General features: G+C 39.6%; 1 protein-coding gene across 1 annotated transcript; it reads right to left on the bottom strand.

Annotated features, from left to right (window-relative positions):
- Positions 1-8,030: 8,030 nt before the first annotated feature.
- On the bottom strand, positions 8,031-8,758 carry LOC106090431 (uncharacterized). The gene is made up of 2 exons (XM_013256600.2): positions 8,444-8,758; positions 8,031-8,379 (listed from the first exon to the last, which is right to left on the bottom strand). Exons 1-2 carry the CDS (start codon positions 8,644-8,646, stop codon positions 8,097-8,099), a joined length of 486 nt encoding a protein of 161 aa, XP_013112054.2. The 5' UTR covers positions 8,647-8,758; the 3' UTR covers positions 8,031-8,096.
- Positions 8,759-18,149: the final 9,391 nt, after the last annotated feature.

Genomic DNA, 18,149 nt, shown 5'->3' with positions numbered 1-18,149 from the left:
GAAGACCATGCCCACTAGGGCACTGCAGACTATTCTAGATATCCGACCCATTGACATACAGATTAAGTGTGAGGCAGCCACTGCGGCTATGAGACTTAAGGTGGTGGGAGAACGGATTGAGAATGGGAGCAGCTCATACCATCGCGGTATAATCGAGGCGACAATATGAAACCTGGAAGGAAGGGGAGAGGTTACCGATCGGATACCTGAGATGAACCTTGAAGTCGAGTGCGAGGCACTGCTACCATCGGCACAATCTTGTATTGACGGAACCCTAGAAATGCCATCTGGAAGATCAAAGCTGGAGGACAGAGTGGACCTGGCGGTTTACATTGAGAACCCAGGGACTGAGATCAATATATATATAATGAACTTTAATCAAATATACTTTTTATACACTTTTTTTCTAAAGCAAGCTCAAAGTCACAGCTGATAAATGACAGAAGAAAGAATTCAATTACAGAGTCACAAGCTGTGAAAAAATTTATCAACGCCGACTATGTGAAAAATCCGCAATAACTTTTTGGGCAACCCAATAGATTGCCTGACCATAATACGGTCCTGCAGGCGGAAATCCGGGCGATCACGAAATACGGGAAGTGGTGTGGTGCTAACGCGAGGACGTCGATTGTGAACATCTTTACCGACAGTAAAATTGCCATAAGAACTAAAACAACCAGGACGGTAAGGTCACGAACAGTCTTGCAGTGTAATAAGGAGATTAACGCCTTCTCTGAGGATGGGAAAAACCGCATTTTTGGTGCCGGGCCATAACGGAGTAAGGAGAAATGAAAGGGCAGACGATTTGGCTGTGAAAGCCAGAGGACGCAGTCCGAGTTAATGGAGTGGGCGACAAATGCGCATGCAACATTGTGGAACAGCGAAAAGGTCGGTAGGACGGCGAAAATCCTATGGGGGGATCCAAATCGTGAGAAGACGAGGCTATTACTGAAAGGAAGCAAGAAGGAGGTCAGTATAGCTATTGGTATCATATCGGGACACATAGGACTACGAGCTCACTTATGTAAAGTCGGTGCATCAAGTGATAGCATGTGTAGGGCAAGCGGGGAAGATGATGAGACGTTGAAGCATTTCCTATGTCATTGCCCGGCTTTCGCTTCTAACAGATACCGGCACTTAGGTGGAGACACAATACCAGACATGAACCAACTTATGGGAGTGGCATTGAAAACAATTAAGGATTTTGTAGGTAGCATGGAATTCCTAACTTAAAATTTTCTTTTTAAGCCCACCCCCGACGGATGGGGGTATATTCATTTTGTCATTCCATTTGCAATACATCGAAATATCCATTTCCGACCCTATAAAGTATATATATTCTTGATCAGCGTAAAAATCTAAGACGATCTAGACATGTCCGTCCGTCTGTCCGTCTGTCTGTTGAAATCACGCTACAGTCTTAAAAAATAGAGATATTGAGCTGAAACTCTGCACAGCTTCTTTTTTTGTCCATAAGCAGGTTAAGTTCGAAGATGGGCTATGTCGGACTAATCTTGATATAGCCCCCATATAGACCGATCCGCCAATTAATGGTCTTAGGCCTATAAAAGCCACATTTATTATCCGATTTTCCTGAAATTTAAGACAGTGAGTTGTCTTAGGCCCTTGGACATCTTCCGCCAATATGGCTCAGATCGGTTCAGATATGGATATAGCTGCCATATAGACCGATCCTCCGATTTAGGGTCTTAGGCCCATAAAAGCCACATTTATTATCCGATTTTGCTGAAATTCCTCCGTCAATATGACTCAGATTGGTTCAGATTTGGATATAGCTGCCTTATAGACCGATTCTCCAATTTAGGGTCTTAGGCCAATAAAAGCCACATTTATTATCCGATTTTGCGGAAATTTGGGGCAGTGAGTTGTGTTGAACATCCTCCGTCAATTTGGCTCAGATCGGTCCAGATTTGGATATAGTTTCCATATAGACCGGTCTCTCGGTTTTAGGTTTTAGGGCCATAAAAAGCGCATTTATTGTCCGATGTTGCCGAAATTTGGGACAAAGAGTTAAGTTAAGCCCCTTCATATATTTCTGCAATTTGGTCTAGATAGATCAAGATTGTGATATATCTGCCATATAGACCGATCTCTCGATTTAAAGTCTTGGCCCTATAAAAGTCGCATTTTGAATCCGATTGCCCTGATATTTGACACACTGACTTATGTTATGATTTTTTGATATCCGTGTCGTATATAGTTCAGATCGGTTTATATTTAGATATAACTACTTAAAAGAGCAATATTTTGTTATATACAATTGAACAATAACTTCTACTTATTAGTATTTGGTCCAAATCGGAACATGGAAAGGTATGAATTTTGCACCGGATTTTGACGAAAGGTGGTTTACATATATATCCGAGGTGGTGGGTATCCAAAATTCGGCCCGGCCGAACTTAACGCCTTTTTACTTGTTAAAATTTTAAAATGGGAAAATTGGCACTTTGCTATTTTTTAGGCAATAAAAGAAAAACTTTGCGATAAAAGTATTTTGTTTGTCGTAAAAATTTCCCAACATTTTATATTTTTGCGTGTACCTGATACAGCTCCCATATTAACGGATCTCTGGATTAGTCTTCTACGGTCCCTAGAAGCTTAAATGTTTGGCTATTTGGCAGTAATTTTTGTGTACACAGATGCTCTTCAACTACATTCGTTTGTGGAAATTTTTATCTGAATCTATGGTGGTGGGTTCCCAAGATTCGGACTGGCAAAACTTCCCATATTTTAACTTGCTTCTCCATCATTGCCAGTAACAATGAATAACCCCCAATGCAGTAGCACCACGTTTGCAGAGTTTCAAGATTTGTAATGTCTTCATTGATATACGATATAAATGAGCAAGAGCTGAGCATAATCGTAAAAGCTGAGGGCTCTGTTGGAAAATTTTCAAACTAGCCAAAGCATTTCAAAATAACGCTATGTTAAGAAACTTCTGTCCTAACATAGGTATGTTAAAAATTATGCTTAGACCACAGTCCAAGAAATGTATAGAATTTGAAGCTCAAATGTTAATATAATCTCAAAAAAGCTTTTCGTTCCAAGTTACCTATGTTATTTGCTCACCCACACATAAATGACTAGGATTTGGAAAATGTATAGTATGATTTAAAAAATTTTTTATGTAAAAAACCTTGTGATATTTGAGCATTCTTGCGTAATTGAGGATTTTTCATATAGTCGGCGTAGACAAATTTTTTTACAGCTTGTGACTCTGTAATTGCATTCTTTCTTCCGTCAGTTATCAGCTGTTACTTTTAGCTTGCTTTAGAAAAAAGTGTAGAAAAAGTATATTTGATTAAAGTTCATTCTAAGTTTTATTAAAAATTCATTTACTTTCTTTTAAAAAATCCGCAATTACTTTTTGGGCAACCCAATATGATTATAACTTAGGGAATTTGTTTGTACCAAAAGAGATTAAACTTTTTTATACCCTACACCATTGGATGGGCGTATACTAATCTAGTCATTCCGCTTGTAACACCTAGAAATATTCGTCCAAGACCCCATAAAGTAAAGGGTGATTTTTTTGAGGTTAGGATTTTCATGCATTAGTATTTGACAGATCACGTGGGATTTCAGACATGGTGTCAAAGAGAAAGATGCTCAGTATGCTTTGACATTTCATTGAATTTTATTACCAAAATCAGTGTTCGGTTCGAAATGTGTTCATTCACCGTTCAGCGATGAGGCTCATTTCTGGTTGAATGGCTACGTAAATAAGCAAAATTGCCGCATTTGGAGTGAAGAGCAACCAGAAGCCGTTCAAGAACTGCCAATGCATCCCGAAAAATGCACTGTTTGGTGTGGTTTGTACGCTGGTGGAATCATTGGACCGTATTTTTTCAAAGATGCTGTTGGACGCAACGTTACGGTGAATGAACACATTTCGAACCGAACACTGATTTTGGTAATAAAATTCAATGATTTGCAAGCGTTGCTCGTTAGTAAGTCTATTCATGATGAAATGTCAAAGCATACTGAGCATCTTTCTCTTTGACACCATGTCTGAAATCCCACGTGATCTGTCAAATACTAATGCATGAAAATCCTAACCTCAAAAAAATCACCCTTTATATATATTTTTGATCGCTTCGTCGTTCGAATTGATCTGACCATGTCCGTCCGTCCGTCTTTCGAAATTACGATAGACCACTCAATATCTTCCTTCAATTAAGTCCAGGTCAGTCCAGATTTGGATATAGCTGCCATATAGACCGATATCTCGATTTAAGGTCTCGCGCCCATAAAAGGCACATGTATTTTCCGATGTCGCCAAAATTTGGGACAGCGAGTTGTGTTGGACCCTTCGACAACCTCCTTCAATTTGGCCCAGTTCGGTTCAGATTTGGATATAGCTGCCATATAGACCGATCTCTCGATTTAAGGCTTTGGGTCCATAAAAGGCACATTTATTGTCCGGTGTCGCCGAAATTTAAGAGTTAGGCTAAGCTCCTCGACATATTTCTGTTATATGGCACAGTTTGGTCCAGATTTAGATATATAGGAGCCATATACATCGATCTCTCGATTTAAGGTTTTAGGCCCATAAAAGGCGCAGTTATTATCCGATGTCGCCGAAATTTGGGATAGTGAGTTGTGTTGGTCTCTTCGACATTCTTCTTAAATTTGGATCAGATAGGCCCAGATTTGAATACAGCTGTCATATGGACCGATCTCTCGATTTAAGGTTTTGGGGCCACAGAAGGCGCATTTATTGTCCGATTTCACTGAAATTTGACGCAGTGACTTATGTTAGGCTTTTCGTCACCCGTGTCGTATATGGTTCAGATCGGTTTATTTTTAGATATGGCTACTAAAAAGACCCATATTTTATTATACACAATTGAACAATGACTTGTACTTATTAGTATTTATTCCAAATCGTAACGTATTTCGATATAGCTGCTATGGGGCATGAGGTATGCATTTTTCACCGGATTTTGACGAAATGTGGTTTACATATATATCCGAGGTGATGGGTATACAAAGTTCAGCCCTGCCGAACATAACACATTTTTACTTGTTGATTTCAAAATAATATTTAAGGCATTTGTTATATATTAATAAAAAAATTTGGCAATTTTGGTTGCAATTTTTTTGTTCAAAAACATATTTTGTAAAGTAGTAGTTATTTTGTCGGCACTTATTTGAATTCAATCAAAAATTAGCAAATTGAAAAAAGATTTAAGTTATATGCTTGTAAAATTGGAAAATAAGATGGAATATAAAAACATGTGAAATATTTTTAACATTTTTGAGCTTTTGTTAACGTTTCAAAATTTGAAAACAGCAGGAAATGCTGTTTTAGCAACAAATAATGGCGGTCCCATTTTTAGCAGACTTTCTGCTGTTTCAGCAAACATTTTTGCTGTTTTTACTAACAAATTTCTATGAGTGTACAGAATTTAAAAATTGAGATATTGAGCTGAAACTTTGCACAGATTCTTTTTGTTCATAGGCAGATTAAGTTGGAAGATGGGCTATATCGGACTATATCTTTATATAGTCTCCCCGAAAATTTGGCTCAATCGGTTCTGTTAGGCCCTTGGATATTCGCACCGAGTAGGGTTAAGATGGGGCAATATTTGGATATAGCTTCCATAAGTACCCGTTTCTCGATTTAAGTTCTTGGGGCATAAGAGAACGTTTATTACTCGATTTCACTACAATTTTACACAATAGGTTGTGTTAGGCTTTTTGACATTTGTGCTCAATATGGCCCAGATCAGTGTATATTTGGATGTAGCCATCATGAAAATAAAACGCGCAGTTATTGTCCAATTTCGCCGAAATTTTCGAAGTGAGCTCTGTCTAGCTCTTCGTCGTCCGTGTCCTATATAGTTTAGATGGGTTTATACCTGGATATAACTGCCACATACATATGCTGATCTCCCGATTGGTATCCAAAGTTCGGCCCAGCCGCATTTAAAGCCTTTTTACTTGTTAGGTTTTTATTTTGATGCATGAGCTTGAAAATCGGACCAAAAAAATTTTTTTGCTAACCCGAACAATTTTTTGAAATGCCGAGGAGACTTTAGGGCTCTGCCAGCGGCTTCAAACTACTTAGAACCTCGCAATTTTACTTATGATCTCAATAACACCTCAGATCTATCCATTCTAAATTTCAACGAATTTTCTCTTTCCATTCTCAAATGGCAGATTTATTATACCCTCCAGCATGGGAATGTAAATGGGCCACATCGGTCCATGTTTTGATATAGCTGCCATATAAACCGATCTTGGGTCTTGACTTCTTGAGCATCTAGAGGGCGCAATTCTCGTCCGATTTAACTGAAGTGTTGTATGTAGTGTTTTGAAATCACTTCCAACAACTGTGCCAAGTATGATTGAAATCGGTTAATAATCTGGTATAGCTCTGTCAAATAAACCGATCTACGATCTTGACTTCTTGAGCCAATAGAGCGCCCAATTCTCATCCGATTTGGCTGAAATTTTGTACAACGGCTTCTCTCATGATCATCAACATACGTGTCTAATATGATCTGAATCGGTCAAAAGCTTGATACAGCTCCCATATAAACCTATCTCCAGATTTTGCTTCTTGAGCCCCTGCAAGGCGCAATTCTTATCCGAATGAACTGAAATATTACACAATGACTTCTACAATGTTCAACATTCATTTATGGTCCGAATCGGACTATAATTTGATATAGCTCCAATAGCATAACAGTTCTTATTCAATATTCTTTTTTGCTCAAAAAGAAATACCGCGCATAGAACTCGATAAATGCGATCCATGGTGGAGAGTATATAAGATTCGGCCCGGCCGAACTTAGCACGCTCTTACTTGTTTCTAGTTAATTTTTCGATTCTATCCCACTGTGTGTCATTGTGTTTCACTTCTTATCCATTGCCGTCCACGAAACTACCGAGGCGTAAGTTAGTATTGGTCTAATAACGCTAGTGTAGAGTCAATGGACTGTCATCGGATTACGGCCTAGTTTTGAGCCGGCATAGTAACCATCATATGTGAACCCTGGGCTACATGGAGTTAGATTTTTTTAGCTGGTTTAAATAGCTCACGCTTGTTTCGTGTTTTGTGTCACTGTCAAATATCTTCAGTTCGCTCTATAATTGAACCATGAATCGACTTACAAACGAACAACACTTGCTAATTATTGAGTATTATTATGAAAATTCATGCTCTGTTAAGAAAGTTAACCGCGCGCTTCTTCCTCATCGGCAACGAGGCTCATTTTTGGCTCAATAGGTATGTATATAAGCACAATTATCGATTTTGGAGTGAAGCATTGCAAGAGCTACCAATGCATCCAAAAAAAGTCACAGTTTGGTGCGGTTTATATGCTGGTGGCATCATTGGACCGTACTTCTTCAAATGTGAAACGAATCGTAACGTAGCTGTGAATGGTGAGCGCTAACGTGAGATGATATCCAATTTTTTCGAAATGCAAGAGCTTGACTTGCATGACATGTGGTTTCAACAAGACGGTGCCACATGCCACACAGCTCACGTAACGATGGACTTATTGAGAGGCGAGTTCGGTGAACATTTTATTTCACTTTCGGGACCGGTCAACTGGTCGCCTAGGTCGTGCGATTTAACGCCTTTAGACTATTATTTGTGGGGCTATGTTAAATTTCATGTCTATGCAGACAAGCCCGCTTCAATTGACGCATTGGTAGATAACATTGAAGAATTTATTTGTAAGATACCGGCCGAAATGTTGGAAAGAGTATGCCAAAATTGGACCAAGCGGATGGACCATTTGGGGCGCAGCCAAGGTCAACATTGGCATGAAATAAATTATATGGACAGTGCTATCGATTCAAATAAAGATTTGATGCATTTTTCCTAATTTTATGTGTTTTTTTTCAATAACTTTCAACATTCGAAGCATAAATATCCGTCCATATAGGGCCATAAATAGATAAAGGCCCTCATAAAAATCGATTCACCAGTTTGATTTCTTTGGTTCCTCAATGTTTTTCCAATAATTCCCATTGTAAGTTCATGTTTAAAATACGGGACTCATCTTCATTTATTTATGCCTTTAACATTTTATTGGAAAATGGGTGGAAATGTTCTACTATTTTTCGTCGGATTTTGCTGCAATTTCCTTTTCCAATTTCTTCTGCTTTCTTTCAGTTCTCTCTTTAGCCATATTGGCCAAAACCTTTTCACGCGATTGTTGAACATTCTTGGCCCAATTTTTCGGTTCCTTGCGCAAAGTCATGGCATCAGCAGCCGCCTTTTTGCGTGCCTGTTGGGACAGACATCTCTCACCGCAGCCAATGGCAACATAACGTCCTAAGTAGCAGCCACAATCGCTGCAATAGTGATTTATGTCGTAGCGACTTTCAGCTGTCTTGCTAAGGACAAATTATACCAGAAACGTTATTATATTGCTTGTTATCCTCCCATTTTTAGACTTACCACCAATTCGTAGCCTTGAGAAATTTTTGCCAACATGTAACTGACTCCAGGCGCACAATACTCATGCCCTCTGTCTGACAGGCTGGACATTCGATGGAGGTGGGAATTTTTTGCAAGAATCCAATGCTCTTCAAATCGATGGGCTTTAAAATGGGCTGTTGAGAAAGGGTAACCTTAAGAGAACTTTCATCGATTAGAACCATGTTTTTGTGTATTTCTAGTTGACCTGATGAAAGGCCAAAATGTGTGTTGGTTTGGAAACTTGAAATGCAACTAATATTTTGGGGATTTTCAATTAACAAAGCTTTCAACTAATCATTTATTATTTGAGTGAGTAAGAGATAGCGAGAGCTCGACAGAGTCTTGTGGCAAGTGCTTGTGTTGCTCAGTTTATTTGGAGCAGTGTTGCCGCTACGGGAATTTTCGACAAGCCCATAGCGGTAAGTCGAAAGCCCGCTTACTTTCGAAGAAATATAGTAGGCACTTGAAATTTTGCACAAATACTTCCTATTGGTGTAGATCGGTTGGAATTGTAAATGCCACATATCGGTCCATGCGATATAGCTGCCTGCCCTTTAAACCAATCTTGGATCTTGAATTGTAAAGCCTCTACAGGTCTCATTTCTTACTCAATTTGGTTGACATTTTGATTGGAGTATATTATTTTGACTATTAACAACTGCGTCTATAATGGTCTAAATCGGTGTATAACCTGATATAGCTCCCATATAAACCGATCTTGTGATTTGACTTCTTGAGCCCGTACAAGCCGCAATTTTTGTCCGATTTGGCTGAAAATTTTCGTAAGGACTTCCAATAATTGTTATAACTTCCATTAACTGTGCCATGTACGGTCAAAATTGGTCTATAACCTGATATAGCTCCTATATAAACCTACCACCCGATTTTATTTCGTGAGCGCTTACAAGCCGCAATTTTTGTGCAATTTGGTTAAATGTTGCACGTAGTGTTCTCTTATGGCTGCCAACCACTGTGACGTGTATGGTCTGAATCAGTCTATAACCTGATATAGCCCCCTTATAAACCCATCCCCCGATTTGACTTCCTGAGCCCCTAGAAGCCTCAATTTTCATCCGATTTGGCTGAAACTTGGAGTAATGACGTGACTTGTGACTTCTAACGTCCATGTCAAGAATGATATGAATCGGTTTATAAGCAGATATAACCCTCATATAAACCGATCCCCGGATTCGACTTCTTGTGCCTTTAGAAGCATCAATTTTCATCCCATTTGTCTGAAATTTGGAAAAAAGACTTGAGTTACATAAACAGATATAGCCCATAAACAGATATAGCCCATAAACAGATATAGCCCATAAACAGATATAGCCCCATATAAACCGACTCCCTGATTTGACTTTTTCCGCGCTTAGATGCCCAAATCATCACCTGGCTGAAATTTGAACCAAACCCTATCTGTCAGTACCAAGTTTTATCCGAATCGGTCAATATGGTGATATAGGCCCTCATTAGTACCGATATGACTTCTTGAAACCAAAATAATTCAAATACAAACTCAGTTAATCAGGGTACATTTTTAGCGGAATCAATGGTAGGAGGTACCCAAGATTCAGACCGGCAGAACTTAGCACGCTTTTACTTGTTTTTGTATACCCTCCACCATAGTATGGGGGTATACTAATTTCCTCATTCTGTTTGTAACTCCTCGAAATATTCATCTAAGACCCCATAAAGTATATATATATATTCTTTATCGTTATGATATTTTAAGTCGATCTAGCCATGTCCGCTCGTCTATCCGTCCTTCCGTCCGCCTGTCTGTCGAAAGCACGCTAACTTTCGAACGAGTAAAGCTATCCGCTTGAAATTTTGCGCACATACTTCTTATTAGTGTAGGTCGGTTGGTATTGTAAATGGGCCATATCGGTTTTGATATAACTGCCATATAAACCGTTCTGGGATCTTGAATTATTGAGCCACTAGAGGACGCAATTCTTATCCGATTTAGCTGACATTTTGCATGAGGGGTTTTGTTATGATTTCCAACAACTGTATTGAGTATGGCTGAAATCGGTTCACAACCTGATAGAGCTGTCATATAAACCGATCTGGGGCCTTGACATCGTGATCCTCTAGAGGTCGCAATTCCCATCCGATTTGGCTGAAATTTTGCATGACATGTTTTGTTACGATTTCCAACAACTGTGCCAAGTATGGTTTAAATCGGTTCATAATCTGATGTAGCTGCCATACAAACCGATCTTGAATCTGAATTTTTTTACCCAATAGAGGGCGCAATTCCTTTCGGATTTGGTTGAAATTTTGGATGATTTGTTTTGTTATGACTTCAAACAACTGTGCCGCCATAAGAACCGAGCTGGGATTTTGACTTCTTGAGCCTCAAGACAACGGCTTCTTCCATGACCTCCAACATACATGTCAAATATGGTCTGAATCAATCTTTAGCCTGATAGAGCCCCCTATAAAGCGATCTCCCTATTATACTTCTAGAGCCCCCAAAAGGCCAAATTGTTATTCGATTTGGCTGAAAGTTTACACATATACTTCCACTGTGGTCTCCAACATTCAATTCAATTAGCAAGGTGATTCTTTCCTTTTATCCTTCGTTTATCCAAAAAGAGATACCGTGGGAAGAACTCGACAAATGCGATCCATTGTGGAGGGTATATAAGATTCTGCACGGTCGAAATTAGCATGCTCTTACTTGTTTTTAATCTAATAAAACATTCCAATTTGCATCATATATTCACTTCATGAGACTAAAGCCCGCGGCTCCGGTTCAAATGGTCCATTCGTAAAGTTAAATTTTGCATCACTGTTGACGGGTAAAGTTTCTTGTATAATCGTCTTTGACGAAAAGTGAACCTGTGATGCTTCCAGCCCATAAACAACAATAAACTGAAATTTTTCGATAAACTCCTTTTTTCGATAAAACAAGGGAATTCCTTCGAGCTTTTCTCACAGAGCACGTAATTGGTATTAAATTTTAAAGACTCGCAATCCTTGCTCATTTGTTATTTTCTCTACGAGTATGATGAAATGGCAGAATATACGCAACTCTTTTCACTGTCATAGATGAAGTTTTGATACATCAACCAGTGCTGCAACCCCGATAACTCAATTCATAAAAAAACACCCTATGCTGACGCTCGCCTTTTGGCGCCACGATCAAAAGTGCCATAGCTTCGGAAACAAGAAGGCCATTATGGACAATTGGGACTGGAAAATTTTGGGCACAGCTCTCATATAATCCTTGTAGGATTTCTAGCATTTCTGGTGACCACAGTATTTATAAGATTTGCCAGAAAATGGCATGTGATGCTCAAATCCATGCCAAGTAGGGCCTGAGTCGGTTAAGTCCGATTTATGTCAGCTTCAGAAGACCTGCTTATCTTCTGATTTGAGTGTATATGCCGCTCAGTTGCCGGATCTCATCATAATAATCATAAACCCTTATTATATTCATGACCCGGGCCCGCTCCGCTTTTACTTTATATTGAACAAAAGATTCCTTGGAATATTTATTTTCGAAGATATTTTAGTGAATTACCATGCAAAATTGACTAAGAGTTTAACAATTTAAGTGCCTTTATCTGAATCCCATATGATCTTTATTAGTCTAGAAATTTAAGTATGGATGTAAGGTGTACTCCATTCTTAAAATACTTAATTTCAGCCCGATATTCTCATGATTTCTGATTTAGTGGTGTTTTTGCGGGGGAGAGGTGGTCCCACAGATACTTGGCCCTGAAAAAATATCAGCATCGTGCTCTTCTCTCAAATACTATTTATTTAAACCCCATATTGCCATTGGCTTAAGAGGATTTTACAGGATGAGGCGTCCCCCAAACACATGGCTCAAAATAGGTTATCAAATTCGTTTTCTAATCTCAAATACCTTTCATTTGAGCCACATATTGGCATGGTCGAAAAATGTTTAACCTTTGGGGTGTTTTGGAGAAGGGGTGAAGTCCTAAATGCATGGTCCTACATTTGGACATCAAATTCGTATTCTACTCCCAAATACCTTTATTTGAGCCCCATATTGCGATGGTCACTAAAAAATTACTGTTTGTGGGGTATTTTGGGAAAGGGGTAGACCATAGAAAATTGGTCCCGAAAGTGGGTATCAATTCTTGCTCTACCCCCCAATATATTGCATTTAAGCTCTACATTGACATGGTCGGTAAATATGCCCGATTTAGGGGTGTTTTGGGTATTGGTGACCACCCCAAACCAAGTCGCCAAATATGTCCGGTTTGGGTTATAGGCCCTAAAAACTATAAATATTTAGTTCCACTCTCTTTAAGACCCAAATTGTCTTGGTGAGCAAATACGTCCTATATGGGGGTTTTTATGGTGGTGGGATGTCCCCCTAGAGAGTTGGTCCCTAATGTTGATATCAGATACGTGGTCTACTTCCAAATACCTTTAATTTCAGCCCCATAGTTCTATAGTCGACAAACATGACCAGCTTGGGGGTTGTTTTGGGGTAAGGGCGGCCACTCAGTGAGTTTGCCTTGAAAATATATATCGGATTTGTGTCTACTCTAAAAACCCTCTTATTTGAGCCTCATATTGCAATAGTCAGCAAATACTTCCTATTTGGGTGGTGTTGTGGGTGTGGGTTGGCCCCATAGACACATTTCCCGAACATTGATATCAGACTCGTGCTTTACTACCAAAGACCTTTCATTTGAGCCCAATATTGCTATGGTCGTAAATTTGTCCCCTTTGGGGAATATTTTTGGGAAGTGGTGGCCCCCCAAACGCTTGGTCCCATATTTTGATATCAGATTCGAATTCTACACTCAAATACCTTTTATTGAAGCCCGATATTCCCCTGGTCACAAATAAGTGACCAGGTTTGGGGCGTGTTTTGGGGAAGAGTTGGACCCCCAGAAACGTGGTCCCACATTTAGACATCAGATTTGTATTCTACTCGCAAATACCTTTTATTTGAGTCCCATATTGCCATGGTCGGTAAATATGTCCGATTTAGGGGTGTTTTGGGACTTGGGGTGGTCCCCCTAGCACTTGGTCCGACAATTGGATATCAGATACGTTTTCTCATCCTAAATACCTCCCATATTGTCGTGATTGGTCTAAATATATGTTTGGTAGGTTTTAGGGTGGGGCAGCCCCCCTAGGTACCCCATCCGAAATTTGGATACCAAATTTCTATTTTACTATAATATGAGAGCACACAAAACTTCGCTTAAATCGCACCACCCATCTCCGAGATATGGCGTTTCTGTAAATAAGGTTAAGGGAGAGGGTCCCCCCCCCCCCCCCCGTTTACATATCAAAAATATAGTACCCTATTTTCACCATGGGATCATTATGCACCATCTGTTGTTTCAAGAAAATCGGTTCAGCCGTTTCTGAGTCTAAAAGGAACACACAAACTAACCTACAAACAAACACTAATTTATTGTTATATATAAGAAGAAGATAAAGTTATCTAAAACATAAAATTCCATTTAATGCTTTAAATTTCTTCATCAAAAAGCAAACGTCTACAAAAATACTTGAATAAACCAGTCCCTCGATTTTCTGGTTTCTTTTTTGAAGACGAAAAAAATCTTTTAAAAACAAAAATTGTATGGCAACCTTAGCTTTTGGAATGTTTCTGTCTCATCTCTCTTAAATAAACAAATTGAATTATTTATTCTCTTGTAGTGTGAAGTCCATTTATTAGTACACACCTTATAGATGTTTGTTCTTTTTCTCATTTTTGTTTATTATAAACAAAATTTTCATTTAGAATGTGGCATAGAAATGCCATGTTGTGCAATCGATGGCACCAACTCACGCCAGATTTCAAAAAGAACATTTAATAAATGTACGAATATATATACATACATCTCAACCGATTTTTCCCATCTTCCCAACAGACTTTGTCTCTGGGAGAAATTTCACGATGATCCAATATAAATTGCTATCTGCACTTTGATTACAAAATAGATAGTGCCGAACCATGAAGCCCTATTAAATGGGATATGGTTTGTATATGCATATTGAGACTGATCTTCAGTCTCAAATGTTGACTTCAAAGAAGACTAAGTTTATGCTTTGATCTGAATTATTAACATAATATATGGCACACCCAGGACAAAATTCACATTGCAGTTATGAGCATGCAAACGACTTCGTCGGATTCCGATGCCAGCTAGTGGAGATGCACTTTGAGTTAACAAAACACCTTGTGCAAAATTTCAGCCTAGTGTTCTTACATTCCATGACTGTGCGTGATCTTAGGTCCTGGTTGTTATCACCCTTCTGGCCTGGTTACTATGCGTAAAAATGTTCTAGACATCCTCGCGTTAACACCACGCCACCTCACGCATTCCCTGATCGCAAGGATCTCCGCCTGCAGGGCCGTATTATGGGGTTCCGTTAGTCCAAGATTGTACCGCTGGCAGCAGTGCCTCGCACTGACAAATAATGCAGGTCCTAGGGCGAGTACCAGTGTTAGCATAGAATGATATGGTTCAGTCCAGAGACTTTGTTCCGGGTCGTCCATGGCTCCTGAATTAAGGCAATATGAATCTTGCCCTTGCTGATTTTCTCCATCAGAGCGTGTGTAGCAGTCTCTCTCTGGTGGAGGTTTATCTGGATTACCTCAATCATTGGTCCTCCAGTAATTGGGCATCTTGGGAGTAGGTGATGATCTGATCGTCTGCTCCCTGTTTTGTAGACTGTATTGACTTTCCTGTTACTGCACTGCCTGATGTAATCGTTTTTGGTTCATTGCCTAGTCTAGTCTTTCGACTTTTTATAAAGTCGGTAATGGTTCCATAGTTGGGTCCCTGTTCGTTAAGCTTCATGGGAATAGGTGATGGTACCATCATCGGCTCCCTGTTTGTTGAGTTGCATTGAGTCTCCTGTTGCTGCGCTGCCTAATGTTTCAATATAGGATCTTTACCTAACCCAGTATTCCGAATCTTTAAGTCGGTGATGGGTCCGTCGTCGGGTTCCTGTTTGTTAGGCTGTGTTGGGTCTCTCGCCACTGCACTGCCTGTTATTTTAGTATTAGGATCATTGCTTCTCCGATTCTTTCCAATATTGAGAGATGCCGTAATTGTCTTGTTGTCGGCCCCCTGTTTGTTGGGCGGTGTTGAGTCACCTGCCACTGCACGGCCTGGTGTCTTCCCAATCTTGAAAAAGATAGCCTTGCTTCCGGAGTGCGCCATGCCTTTAGTCTTAGCCAAACTTGTCACGGAGACTTGATCAATGCCAACCACAAAGAGAGTTCCTTCCTCCTTCTCCTCCCTGTGGAAAACCTACCACTTCTTTGCGATCAAACCTTGGTTTTGCTTGCCGATGAATCCCAACATGCGTTCCGCCTCAAATTTACTGTCCCATCCCTTTATGAAGACCGTCGGCTTTGTGCGCTGGGGGATGTCCATCTTTCTCAGCAGGTCGAGCTTTGCGCCCTCCCAGGGAGCTCAGAGTAAAGATGTGCCCTATATACTCGCAGCTCACCATTTGTGTGGGTGGACTCTCTGCAGAGATCCACACATATTCGAAAATCCGCCCGTTAACCATATCCTTCACTTGGGATCTGGAGGATTCCTATTGCATGCACAGCCGACATTGATGACTGCATAAGTCAGTTCATCTCTGTTGTGCTTCCTTGCTACTCTGGCGTAAGAGGGCGGCTCCTTACCATTCTCAGCGACCTTCTTCCCTTTCCGTAATGCCTGTGGCCTCCATTTGGAAGTCACAGTCGTCCATGAAGACTCAGGGGACGTGAGCGCTTCGAAGATTTTGCTGCCCCAACAAATATTTTAAATACCGAGGTGACCAAATTTAAAGGCCTGTCAAAAGGCGCCCGTACAAACTAGGGCCTTGAAATTTCCCACACGATCACTACAGCTCTAATCATATGAATTTCCAAAGAGATATCCCTACCCATTGACACGGCATATTTTTTCCAGTTTTTTTTTCGATTTTCGTCCACTGTGCGTTCCTAGAATATATATTTTGACTTTTGGACCTTATCTGCCGTTGTTCTCATGACCGATGTAAAGCTGTATGCGAATTGTTGCTAAGGATTGGAAATTGACACTCAATGTATTGCTGCAAACGAAATGACAAAATAATTATACACCGCATTCTATGGTAGGGATGTGTATAGACAAATGTGCGCCACCTCAGACACATTTCGCACCACATAACATGTGTTTACAATAACCATGGGGCCAACGTCAATTTGAAATATTCATTTCTCTTTAGATTTCTCAGTTAATTTTTAATTGTATTAAAAAAAACAGATATTCGACGGCGTTGTGCGTAATTTAGGTCATTAATGACCTCACCCCAATTTGTTAATGAAATTTTTATTTTATAGAGTCCATCTCTTCTTTACCTACCAGCAGCTTACTGATGGAATTAAGCGCTCGGAAAATATAATGAATAGAATGACTGGATAGTGGCATCTATTCATTGCCTCTCGTTAATTTGATGCTGGCCTTTGGTGAACAGCACAGGCAGGGTATGGAAATTGAGATATTACTAATAAATGATGTGCTTGTTCATTGTGTCTTTCTTTAAGTATTTCTAAACTTGCAATATAAGTTTTTCAATTGGAATTTTGAAATTGCAAGGAATATTCAAATAGCAGAAAATAATGCATTGTTGTATTACATTATGTAGTTGATGGTCAAAACGGTAGGAGAAAACGCAAATAGAACAAGTAAAAGCGTGCTAAGTTCGGCCGGACCGAATCTTATATACCCTCCACCATGGATCGCATTTGTCGAGTTCTTTTCCCGGCATCTCTTCTTAGGCAAAAAAGGATTTAAGAAAAGATTTGCTCTGCTATTAGAGCGATATCAAGATATGGTCCGGTTTGGACCACAATTAAATTATATGTTGGAGACCTGTGTAAAAAGTCAGCCAATTCGAATAAAAATTGCACCCTTTGGGGGCTTAAGAAGTAGAATAGAGAGATCGATTTATATGGGAGCTGTAACGAGCTATAAACCGATTCAGACCATAATAAACACGTATGTTAATGGTCATGAGAGAATCCGTCGTACAAAATTTCAGGCAAATCGGATAATAATAGCGACCTCTTGGGGCTCAAGCAGTCAAAATCCCAGATCGGTTTATATGGCAGCTATATCAGGTTATGAACCGATTTGAACCTTTTTTGACACAGTTGTTGAAAGTAAGAATAAAATACGTCGTGCTAAATTTCAGCCAAATCGTATAGGAATTGCGCCCTCTAGAAGCTCAAGAAGTCTAGTCCCCAGATCTGTTTATATGACAGCTATATCAGTTTATTGGCCGATTTGAACCATACTTGGCACAGTTGTTGGGTATCAAACAAAATACTTCGTGCAAAATTTCATTCAAATCAGATAAGAATTGCGCCCTCTAGAATCTCAAGAAGTCAAGACCCAAGATCGGTTTATATGACAGCTATTGGGTTGCCCAAAAAGTAATTGCGTATTATTCATATAATCGGCGTTGACAAATTTTTTCACAGCTTGGGACTCTGTAATTGCATTCTTTCTTCTATCGGTTATCAGCTGTTACTTTTAGCTTGCTTTAGAAAAAAAGTGTAAAAAAAGTATATTTGATTAAAGTTCATTCTAAGTTCTATTAAAAATGCATTTACTTTCTTTTAAAAAATCCGCAATTACTTTTTGGGCAGGTCATGGACCGATTTGAACCATACTTGGCACAGTTG

This window comes from Stomoxys calcitrans, chromosome 5, assembly GCF_963082655.1.
Source record: "Stomoxys calcitrans chromosome 5, idStoCalc2.1, whole genome shotgun sequence".
Lineage (NCBI taxonomy): Eukaryota > Metazoa > Arthropoda > Insecta > Diptera > Muscidae > Stomoxys > Stomoxys calcitrans.
This window is presented reverse-complemented; position numbering and strand designations above follow the sequence as displayed.